Source organism: Gymnodraco acuticeps, unplaced genomic scaffold (assembly GCF_902827175.1).
Source record: "Gymnodraco acuticeps unplaced genomic scaffold, fGymAcu1.1, whole genome shotgun sequence".
Taxonomy (NCBI): domain Eukaryota; kingdom Metazoa; phylum Chordata; class Actinopteri; order Perciformes; family Bathydraconidae; genus Gymnodraco; species Gymnodraco acuticeps.
The window spans coordinates 380,023-392,395 of NW_022990280.1; the positions used below are offsets into that span (position 1 = coordinate 380,023).

At 44.6% G+C, this 12,373-nt stretch overlaps 1 protein-coding gene across 1 annotated transcript in view; it reads right to left on the minus strand.

The window, feature by feature from the left end:
* Positions 1–328: 328 nt before the first annotated feature.
* ldlrad2 (low density lipoprotein receptor class A domain containing 2) overlaps positions 329–12,373 on the minus strand; it is a 30,271-nt gene continuing 18,226 nt past the window's right edge. Inside the window, exon 5 of the mRNA XM_034221769.1 lies at positions 329–1,589. Within this exon, the coding sequence (XP_034077660.1) occupies positions 1,291–1,589 (299 nt within the window). The 3' untranslated portion in view covers positions 329–1,290. The remainder of the gene's footprint in view (positions 1,590–12,373) is intronic.

The following is a 12,373-nucleotide window of genomic DNA, read 5'->3' on the forward strand; positions in this document are numbered from 1 at the left end:
GATATGCCACACCTGTGAGGTGGGATGGATTATCTCGGCAAAGGAGAAGTGCTCACTGTCACAGATTTTTTCAGATTTGTGAAAAATATTTGAGAGAAATGGTTATTTTGTGTATATAGAAAATGTTTTAGATCTTTGAGTTCATCTCATGAAAAATGGGAGCAAAAACAAAAGTGTTGCATTTATATTTTTGTTCAGTGTAAGTACAGTCCATTTACCAGTACGTATGTATGTTTATTTCAGCTTTCCCCAAAGAAACTACAACTACTAATCTATGTACTTAATTATTTTTGACACATTGATTTAGGTAGGCTGACGAGCATTGTTGTGCGTTGCTATACGTTTATTTTGTACACACAATATCTTGTTAGAAGTTCACACTTAAATACCACAAAGGGTTTTTTTCCGACACATTTCTGACTGCTTTACACTGGTTGACTTTGGGCTTGTTGGCTTATACTGTCTGAAGGAATTCCTCCCAGGGAGAACAGCTGTTGTCTGCAGGTGGGAAACTGGAGGTCTGCGTCTCCTCAGCATGTGTCCATGGTGTCCTTTTGGTCAAAGCTGTGGACTTGAAGTGTACTTTCACTGCATGGCTAAACTATTACCTCTAATGCAGAGCAGAACAACACATGTATATACAAAGAAACATATGACTAATAACACTAATAATAACATAACACTCTTCTTTGCCTCCTCTGAAAACTGGACAACCATTAAGGCTGCATTTCTCTTCACTGAAAAAACTAAAACGTTGACTTTAATTAAATGTCGTATGTCAAAAGATTTCAAATAACTATTAGGTTAGTTGAAAGCAATAATATTAAGTTTAAATAACAAATATTAAATTCAGCTAACCTAATTTGGCTATTTGAAATGTCTTTACATAATACATTTAATGAAAGTAAATCTTTCAGTTTTTTCAGTGTAACTTCTTAAGCATTCTCTTAAACAGAATATGCTTTCATATATATGAACTGTATATAATGGACTGTAAGTCATTCTAAGAACCCTTAATTCTATCGATCCAGATCTACAGGATCCACAGTCACACTGTACCCTGCTTTACCTTCTCACAGAAACATAACAGCAGTCATCATCACATTAAAAGCGCACAAAGCACAGTTCAGCTCTGCTCAGCACTGTCAGTCCGACCCCCACCCCCCCTACAGACGGTAGGTCATGCTGCACCGCCTGATGCAGTAACTGTTCGTGTTCTGTTCACTGATCTCAGCTCAGTTTCAGCATGCTGTCCCCATGTCTCAGTGAACGCACCCTGATCCTCCTGCTCTAAACAGCTGCTGTAACATTCTCATCAGCACTGTTGGTGGGGACCGTGCCCGTCAGGGTCCCGTTGGCGGGTGTGTGTGGGGTGACCTTGGCCAGACGGTGCTCCTTGCTGTGGGTGCAGCTGCGGGCGCAGAGCTGGCAGGAGGCGCAGGCGGAGTTGCAGCAGGGCAGGAAGCGGCAGACGCTGAGGCGCCACAGGAACCAGCCGGGGGACCAGCAGCACCAGCAGAGCACCACGCCCCCCCCCGCCACCCCCAGCACAATGTAAAGAACCAACAGGGGCAGGGAGGCGGGGGAGTCTACGGACAAGATCAAAAAATAATCCAATTATCTTTATTATAACGGCCGCCGTATTTTATTTGAGTTCAATGCAGGGTTGGGAGAGTTACTTTAAAAATGTATTTTGTTACAATTACTACTAATTTACGAAAATCAGTAACGTAATCTGAGTATCACAATAATTTAACCTGATTTCCGTTACTTTCGGATAACCCTAAATATCAAATGCAATGCAAATAAATAAAGAGAAAATAAATATCAATAAGGTGTTTTTTGTGTATTATGTATTAGTGGTGCATAAACCGATAAACCCGATAAAAGTATTAATAGCCCCGATAATATACAATATATATTTTGGGTAAAAAAAAGAAAAAAATACTGCGGTGTGGGTGGATTGGGATGAGGGGCGCTTGTTTTTCACTCGGCTCCTCCCGTTTTGCCAGTACTGTGGTATTAGTGGTTTAGGAAGAGGGGAGTTTTTCACAAATCCAGCGCTCCCTAACTCATGCCTGGCTGTGACGTAAATGGTGTGCGGCCGTGAAGCCAGGACAGTAAACAAACATGTCGCCGGTAGTATGGGACTATTTCAAAGTTTCACAGTTAGATAGTTCGCTTGCTATTTGTATTAACAAATGCAATGCAGAAGTTCCACGAGGAGGGAAAAAGGCAACGAGCTATAATACTTCCAACCTGATTAGTCACCTGAAACATCGCCATCGCTACGATGGTGTGTTAAAAGCGTACGAAGACGCCTGCGCTGCTAAACTAGCGGCGAATCCAAAGCCAGCTGCAAAGGCACCGGGGCTTTTACCTATCGACGAGGCTTTTGAAAAAGGCAAGAAGTTTGCCAGAGACGACCCCAGGGTTAGTTTTGTTCATAGTAGTAATGCTCATGTCATTTGCTCACTACTAGTCTTTTTTTTACCACCAGGTGTGCAAAAACTAGGTACATTTAATATATATATATATTATATTATTATCGGTTATCGGTATCGGTATCGGTCTTGAGAAGCAGGAAGTTATCGGTATCGGTTTCAAAAAACCAATATCGTGCATCCCTAATTATGTATGCCAGCAGAACAATGTGACCTTACAAAAGAAGAAACCAAGATATTTAGGATCAAAAATGTAAACTGTATTTTACGCTAAGCTTACAGAATAGTATATTACAAATTCTGTTTTAGTTTAACACATTCATTAAAAGCAAATACAGTATTTTTGTTTAATAAATCAGGCTTCCACCAACTCTACCTCGTCTACCAATAATATATGTATCTTTATTATAATACTCATTATAACATTGTGATCCTGCTAGTAATCCCCATTTAAGACAAATGTACCAGTAATCTAATGATTGACTACGTAATCCTGTTAATGCAGGTGGGAAAACAATAATATAACTTATCTTACTTTTTACCAAACGACTGATAATGTGCCTCCCTAACAGTTTTTTACTATTGGTTTGATGCCCAAAATAAGTTCTGTGGTTCACACAGCTTGCAAGACTTTCACATTTTGTTATACGACATTAAATAGGTCAGTAAAGGCCGCTAGTAAATGTCTATAAAACACGTTTGCCTATAAGTCACTAAATAAGTACAACGTTGGGTAACACTTTATATTAAGGTACACAAATTAACCATCAACTAGTTGACAATTAACATGCATATTAACAGTATATTGGCTCTTTATTAGTCATTATAAAACCCTTATTAATGCCTTATTCTACATGACCATATTCTACAAGTAATAAGCCATTAGTTGAGAGTTTTTCCTCAATAACCCTCTAATTAGTGCTTATTTATTGCAAGTAAGGAAGTTGTTGTACATGAGTTTTGGTCTTAATATGCTCTGCTCAATATGGGCCTAATAAGGCAGTAGTACCACAAGAATAGTAATTCTCCCTTAATAACACTTAACAAATATGATCTATTCTTATGTAACAAGACATGAAACTATAAGTGTTAATTTTGTCTAAATAACTCAACATTTGATATTTCTATCTAAGAACATGTTCCCTATTTTAAAGTGAAGTCTTGTTCATAACCAATAAGCTAGTAGTTTGACTCTAATTGACCAGAACATGTTCCCTATTCTAAAGTTGTCTCCTCTTCACACTTTGTAAATACATTATAGCACACACCTACTGAAATTAACCTCAACAGTACATGAACAAAGTAGGCACACGTTGAAATATCTGTTTTATTAATGAACCACTAAAGAGAGGTTCAGACACATCCCAAAACCAACCCAGTCTCACGGCATTTCGTGTTCACCAACACGATTTGTAATCTATTGATTCGTGTTCACCAACACGATTTTCCCCTTTTTTTCGTGTTGCATAGCACGATTTTAAAAGCAATGTATTTCTACTGGTAATGTGTTTTGTGCCTGCAGCACGTCTTTTTCTCCGGTCGGGTCGTGGAAGACCGGAAGCTATGTGGTTCATAAAAACATGTTCTTACTCAATATCAAGCCACAATTATTGCTTTTATTTGAAATCGTATAATTTCGAACTTTTGTTGCCGTCTGTGAGGAAAATAAATGGGGCTCAGAGCCTCAGGATACTGAAATCTGTATTTTTTAAATCTTTTTTTCCTTCTAATTTGTTATTCTTTTCAAAATAACACACTGTTATTTACTCACCAATAACACACAATTATCCTTGCTTTTATTTATTGGTTTAATTCCATAATCTCGGGCTTTTTTGGCGTCCGTCAGGAACTGAATTTCAAAATAAACTAACCGGAAACAGACGTAGGCCTATAAGGGACATTTCGAGCATCATTGCGATTGTCAACATTTAAACAGCCAGCTTAGAAGGGTTCAACCGCCGGGCCCTGGCGTAGACAGGAGGCCCCTCGGTAGTGACGTGGTGCTCCACGCCATGCTTAGTGGTAAGCGCAGAGAAGGTGGGCAGCGACAGGTCTGGAAACTCGGCCAACAGTCTGAGAAACGTGTCTGCCCCCGACAGCGAGCCCGACAGCCCGTCCGTCATATGCTGCGCTGCCAAGTGTGCACACGAGGGAAGAAAACGTTAAGGCATCAACCAAACGCCTATTCTTAACGTCCACTAAGAGTCCATGAGCACACAAAAAATCCACTCCGAGGAGGGGAAAAGAAATGTCCGCTGTCACAAAATCCCAGCTGAAACGCTGTCCTCCGATGCACAAACACATAGGCCTCACGCCGTACGTGCGAATGGGACCACCGTTAGCCGTCGTCAATCGCGGTCCGTGCCCACCCCGGGTGACGTCTTCACTCGACGCTGGAACTACGCTCCGTTGAGCGCCCCTGTCACACAGAAACAGGCTCCCCGAAACGCTGTCGCTGACGAAGAGGAGCCTGCACGTGCCGCCGACGCTCAGGGCCACTACTGAGCGCCGGCCCCTCCGTTTCCCGGGGGTTTGTAGCTGCACGGGGCGATGCATTTCTTCGCCATTGTCCCGAAACGTGCGTGGTAAAAGCACTCTCCGGTGTCTCCACGCCGGCTCGATACAGCCGTGTCCTGCCTCCGCCACGCTTTCTTGACTGCAAATGGGCCGCTGAGCGTCGCGGCTAACGTCTCTGCACCGGGCTGTTGTGTAGCCAGGAAAAAACTATCTGCTTCCTCAGCCAAGGCACGGGGCTCCGCGACAGGCGTGTTGGCCAGCGCCGTCTGGACCCGGGGAGGCAAGTGACGCAGGAAAATCTCCGTGAATAATATCCGGGGATCTTCCCCCCCTAGCAGATTTAGCATTTTCTCCATTAGCTGGGAAGGCTTGCTGTCTCCTAGGCCTTGAATGTCAAGTATCTGGCGGGCCCTCTCCTTAGCAGATAAGCTAAATGTCTTAAGGAGAAGGGCCTTAATCGCCTCATATTTGCCATGGTGTGGGGGGTCTGTGATAAATCCCACCAACCTGGACGACGTGGAGCTCCCCAGCGCTGCTACCACATGGTAGTATTTCAGGTCCCCGTCACGGACCTGTCGGCAGGCGAAATGTGCCTCCACGTGTGCGAACCATGCCTCCGCGGCGTGCTCCCAGAATTCCGGCAGCTTTATGAAAACATCGCGCTCAGCCATGTTCGTTAATTTTCCGGAAACTTTCTCTAAAAGTCAGGGTCACCAGTGTAGTGCCGTGAAAAGAGAGTCGGAGGTGGTGTATTAAGAATGGAGTTCCAATCTTTATTATCCATTACTATCAGAGAGGTTAACACATCCACTGCTCTGCCTGATGAGCTAGCAGGAATGGCAGCTAAAGCTACAGGTGTTCCACACTAAAGGGTCCGTGTGGCAACACAATAAGCAAGGTGAATTATGTCCAATAACGTGTCACCACAATACACAGATTAACACATAGGACAGCTAAGTGTAAACAAGGTAAATATAGCTAATGCTAGCTGTACGCTAGCATGTATGCTAACGCTACCGTGTATGCTAACGCTAGTGCGAATGCTAACGCATTTTCTCATTGGGTTTAAACCATAGACTGTATATAAATGGACGTAGTGTCAGTGACGTCACCCATAGGATTCTGCAGAGTTGCCGTGAAGCCCTTAGTAGGCGGAGTCGGCCACTAACGGCTCGACTGTGACGTCAGAGTCTAATCCCGCCTGCTCCAAATAAGGGCAAAGGGGCGGGGCCGAGGCGGGGCCGAGGCGGGGCCGAGGCGGGGCCGAGGCGGGACCTGCTGCCTCCGAACTGGAAGTAAACAGAGCTAGCTCAGGCTAAGAAGCTAAGCTAACATGAAATACATGCATACCAAGTTACTGCTAACAGTGTAGTTCCCCTATATAAACGTTACATTCATAATCAAATGAGACAATCTGCAAGAGAATTAGCTATATTTTGTTATTCTTAATGCTTGTCATTCACACGTTGAGAAAAGACGGACTCCACCGCCCGGACCTAACGGAGCCGCAGTGGGCTAGCTCCGGGACGCCGGTGTTCCGGATTAACTGGTTCCCCGATAAACTGGTTGACAGATGTGGAGGCGTGGCCTTCGACTGAAATACACATTTCGATCGCTTCTTCTGTCGTTTTCATAAATCTTTTGGTATATTTGGCTGGATAGGAACACTTTGATTCACATTCAGTACCAGTGTGTGAGGTTGTGGATACGATGGCGATATCCGGACGCGAACAGCGAGGACTACAAAAAGAAAAACGAGTTGACTGGGGATGTCTGTTCAAAACATTGCGAGCTCCAATAAATAATTTAAACCAGCTATTATTGCCAGACTTATTACTGAATATCGTTCTTAATGTGATACCAAGTCCATCTGAGACATGTGTACACCTTCAGACAGCCTCCAAGTGAAGCACACATTGTTTACTCACAGTTTGAAAGCAGCGTGGAGAAGTCTTCAGCTGTGTTAAGCTGTGATCCGCTCAAATACATCCTTAAAACCAGCTATTGTTGCCCGACTTATCACTGAATATCGTTCCTAATGTGATACCAAGTCCATCTGAGACATGTGTACACCTTCAGCAGCCTCCCAGTGAAGCGTAGGCCTACGTTGTTTACTCAGAGTTTGAAAGCAGCGTGGAGAAGTTTTCAGCTGTGTTAAACTGTGATCCTCTCAGGTAAACTGTGATTCGCTCAGGGTCAACTGGGATCCACCCAGGGAAAATGGGATCCGCCCAGGTTAAACTGTGTTACCACTTCTGTGGCTATCTACCAGCGATCATGTTTAATATGAAAGACACACACATGTATCCCTTATAAAAACGGCATTCTGCAGCACTCATCCAGATAACATGTGACTGTTAACTCGTTTTGCAAAGATAGCAGCAGAAATGTCATTGCTGCATGTGCAAGGATATTAGACTTTAAAATACTGATGGGTCATTAATGTTGGTCTCGGCAAACAATATTAGGAATCCTCTATTCAAACTACATAATATTCAGTGTCCATCGACATGAAAATAACAAAAAAGTTCATGCTGGACTCAAACCCGAGTCCCAACAGCAAAAGTCACTCCAGCCCTGCGCATTATGAGTGCGCCACGGATCAACACGACGTATCGAACCACCGCACTATAATATTTTGTATTAACCTTGTTAAAAAGTTCCAGAAAAATGCAACCCGACCATCATTTATAATGTGAGCGAATGTATGTACACTTTAAGGCATATAATATACATATTATAATATAGTATTCTGACTGAGGTCTGTATCAAGCCTCATTAAGACCCACTGAGATCAGATATCCTAGTTTATCAGCCTGCGAGCCCACATTACGTTGTGATAAATGTTAGTTTTACAGTGGTATCGTGTTGATCCGGCCAAATATACCAAAAGATGTATGTAAACGACAGAAGAAACGATCGAAATGTGTATTTCAATCGAAGGCCACACCTCCACATCTGTCAACCAGTTGATCGGGGAACCAGTTAATCCGGAACACCGGCTGGAGCTAGCCCCCTGCGGATCCGTTAGCTCCGGCGGCCACCACTGGGATAATTGGGTCCCCTATTAACATTTGCTCCCGTTTAGCATTATGGGCGTCATAGCCATAGACTATAAAAGTCTTACCCAAGGCTGAATCATAAACTAAAATGTATTATGTATGCATAAAGGGTTACGTCCTTAGCTGGCTAATAAGTAACAAGCTAAGCTACCAAGCACACAAACACCTGCGAACGGGGTTAACATGTATAATATTATCATTTTAGACTTCTTGGAAGTTCTGTTAGTACATTCAAGCGCACAGCACGACATTTTAATTGTCTGGTATTTGTAACAATATTCCCTAAAAGGCACAATCACCACGAACACGGCTAAAGCTAAAGGGTACAGTACTATGACTAACTAACGTTGTAGCCTCTATGGTTGTAATTCATCTCTTTCGACTCCACTTCGAGCGTTAGAACTATTAACGAAGCACTTTTATACTAATCAAGGACTGGCTTACCTAAAGCCAGTTGAGTAGCACTTGAAATGTTTGGCTCTATGAAACCTGATGTACTTATATGATTCTGTTTTCTTCAAGGTTGTGTCTTCCTGGTCGAATGTACTTATTGTAAGTCGCTTTGGATAAAAGCGTCAGCTAAATGCAATGTAATGTAATGTAATGTAGCATAGCAGAGTGGACAAGTTGCTGTTAGCTGACAGTGAGGCATGTACGTGTCCATCAACGTGACCACGCCCTAATTTATGCAAAAACTTTAAGACCTAATATAAATAAAAGGGTCGTTGTTAAGTGTAAGTATTAATATGTCTGCATGTAACTGCACTATAACTGTTCCACAGTAAGAGGGCGCTATAGGCGTAAGGAGGCGCAGCTATTGTAGCTGACGTCAGGTATCAGATATAAGGGATTGTTCCCTCCCCTTCTATCTCTATCTCTCTAGCTCTCATGGAGAGCAGGTCAAGTGGTGCAATGCACATATGAAAATAAACCACGCCAGTTAAGGCTAAAGAAGACCTCGTCGTCATGACCAGTTTATTGCTATACATGTGACTCTGTCAACAGGTTATGGGCCCAGATCACGGAAGAGCGAAATAACGATAGCTAGTTAGCTGAAAAGTTTAGGCTAGTTTAGCGGCGGGAAAACCGCGGGACACTAAAGCTAAGCTAACGGGCAGCTAAGCTAAGCTACAATCAAAAGATGACGACCAGAGGCAGAAGCAAGTGGCCCACGTTTGACGGAAGGGCAGAAGAATACGAGCTCTGGGAAGAGCGGATGTTGTGCTGTATGCACGGAGTGGGGCTGAAAAAGACAATTTTGACGGGCCTCACGGGAGAAATAACGGAGGCCGCGCGAGCCCTGGATACTAAGCTGAACGCCGACGCATACTGCGAACTAGCACCACTCCTAGACAACACAAGCTTGGGGCTGATATTCCGGGACACAAAGGACAAAGGCCGAGAGAGTCTAAAAGTGTTAAGAGAACACTACATCGGCAGAGGTAGGCCCCGGATTGTATCCCTGTATATAACATTGACCGCGCTGAAGAAAGCTAACACAGAGACTGTGACTGAATACGTCATCAGGGCGGAACAGATCATCACGGCGCTCAAAAGTGCAGGAGACGCACCGAGCGATGGACTAATGATGGCGATGGTTATGAGGGGACTACCGGAGATGTATAAACTGTTCACACTGTTGGTGACGCACGGTTCAGCGGACATGTCGCTGGGGGAGTTCAAGGCCAAGTTGCGGAACTTCGAGGCCTCAGAAGACTCAGACCCGGTCGCCGAGGAGGCGGGAGAAAGGGTAATGAAGGCCCGGACCCCCGACGGAGATGGCGTGTTGGCGATGTGGAGAAAAGGATCACCGAAAGGATAATTGCACAAAAACTGTTTGGTGTAGTTTCTGTAAAACTTCGGGACACGCAGACAGAGTGTGTAGAAAGAAGCGCGAACAGAGCGCTCGGTACGCGCGCGTGCAAGATGGCGGCTGTGGACAAGATGGCGGCTGTGGACAAGATGGCGGCAGCGGTGGAAGTGAGGCGAGTCGAGACGACGCCCGGAGAGCAGCGGGAAGAGAGGACTTCACCTTCGGGGAGCAGACAGCATACGCCAGCCGGTCGCAGCAGCAGCAGGCCCAAAGGAAGGGACTGATCGTGGACACAGGTGCGTCGTCCCACATTATCAACAACAGGAACCGATTCAAGAACTTTGACAGCACCTTCGAGCCGGAGAGACACAGCATGGAGCTGGCAGACGGGAAGCGCACTTTCGGGTTGGCGCACGGGAGAGGAGACGCACAGGTATGCCTCATAGACAGTGAGGGGCGCCGGTGTACAGTGACGTTGAAGAACGCCCTCTACATACCCTCGTTCCCCCAAGAACTATTTTCTGTAAAATCTGCTACTGCAAATGGTGCCAAGGTGTTCTTCAATGAAGGTAACGATGTTCTTGTGGAGGCTGACGGTACGAGATGTAACATTGAGGTGTACAAGAGAATGTATTATCTACAAACAGAATGTAATGAAAATGATGTGTGGAATGTTAGTCATGATATTCAGACATGGCATGAGATCATGGGTCATTGTAATTACGAGGATATACTGAAGCTGCAGGCGGTAACAGTAGGCATGCACATTAACGGTGAAAAGCATAGACCTAACAAAGAATGTGATGTGTGTATAAAGGGAAAGTTCACTCAAACAAGGAACAGAGGTCCCACAGAAAAAGTAAAGACACCACTTGAGCTAGTTAACACAGATCTAGCCGGTCCAGTAAATAATGAGTCCATAGGTGGCTTTAAATATATGCAGTCTTTCACAGATGTGTATACAGGGGCAGTGTTTGTTTACTTTCTCAAAGCAAAGAGTGACGCACTTCAGGCCACAGAGAAATTCCTTGCAGATGTAGCTCTGTATGGCAGCGTAAAATGCCTGAGGTCCGACAACGGAACAGAGTTTACAAATAGAGAGTTTCAGTCACTGCTGAGAAGGAGCAAGATCAGACACGAGACGTCCTGTCCTTACTCCCCGCACCAGAACGGGATAGCTGAGAGGGAAGGGCGCACTCTTTTAGAAATGGCTAGGTGTAAGCTAATAGACGGTAACTTACCTAAGAGTCTATGGCATTATGCGGTCCAAGAAGCAGCTTACACCAGAAATCGGTGTTTTAACAAGCACACGGGCACCACCCCATATACAGCACTGACAGGAAAAAGGTGTGATCTAGCCAGGATGCACAAGTTTGGGTCAGTGTGTTATGCTTACCAACAGGACAGAGGAAAACTCGAGTCCAGGTGTGAGAAAGGACTTTTTGTAGGGCATGACAAGGGCAGCCCCGCTTTTCTAGTCTATTATCCCGGTAAGGGGAAAGTGCAAAAGCACAGGTTAGTAAAGTTTGTCACAAAGACAACATGTGAGAATGAGACACAGGAGCCAGAGCTGGACTCCAGAGTAGGGTGTGAGAAAAGAGAGACGCCACAGCCTAGTGTACTGAGCACAGACATGCAGACAGACGGTCAACAGCCACCGGAGGATGATGGCGAGAAGCACCCTAGGGTGACGTCACGTGCCTCATGCAGTGGGAGATATCCCTCCCGGGAACATAAACCCCCAAAGTATCTGAAAGACTATGCCCAGAGAGAAAGTGACGAGGATGACAGTACACTTACCAGCATAGATTACTGCTACAGAGTAGTGAGTGGTGTACCTCAGACCTTTAAAGAGGCCATGATATCCCCTGAGTCGGGAAAATGGGAGAGAGAGCGATGGATGAGGAGATGAGGTCTCTGGAGGACAATCATACTTTTACTCTAACAAAGTTACCCGAGGGTAGACAGACAGTGGGAGGCAAGTGGGTGTACTCAATCAAGGAGGATATTGAAGGGCACGACAGGTACAAGGCCAGGTTTGTAGCTAAAGGCTACAGTCAGAGGGAAGGAATAGACTACGGTGAGACATTCTCCCCTACAGCTAATCTGACCAGTGTACGGGTAGTTATGCAGAAGGCAGACTTGATTTTATACCAGATGGATGTGAAGACAGCCTACCTGCACGCACCCATTGATAGGGACATATATATGGAACAACCTGAAGGTTACGAGAAGAAAGGAGAGAAGCTAGTGTGCAAGCTAGAAAAATCCATTTACGGCCTGAAACAGTCTGGGCGAAATGGGAACGAGATGCTATGACCAAGCCTGTCTCCAAACTGAAATTGAAAAAAAATTCGGTGTGTAAAATATTGACTATTATGTAATATTGACTGCCATGTTCTTTTGATGCTTTGAACTGTTATTTTTCTTGGAAAAGTTGTACAGTATACACGTCATTCATAAGTGGGAGTGTTAAGTATAAGTATTAATATGTCTGCATGTAACTGCACTATAACTGTTCCACAGTAAGAGGGCGC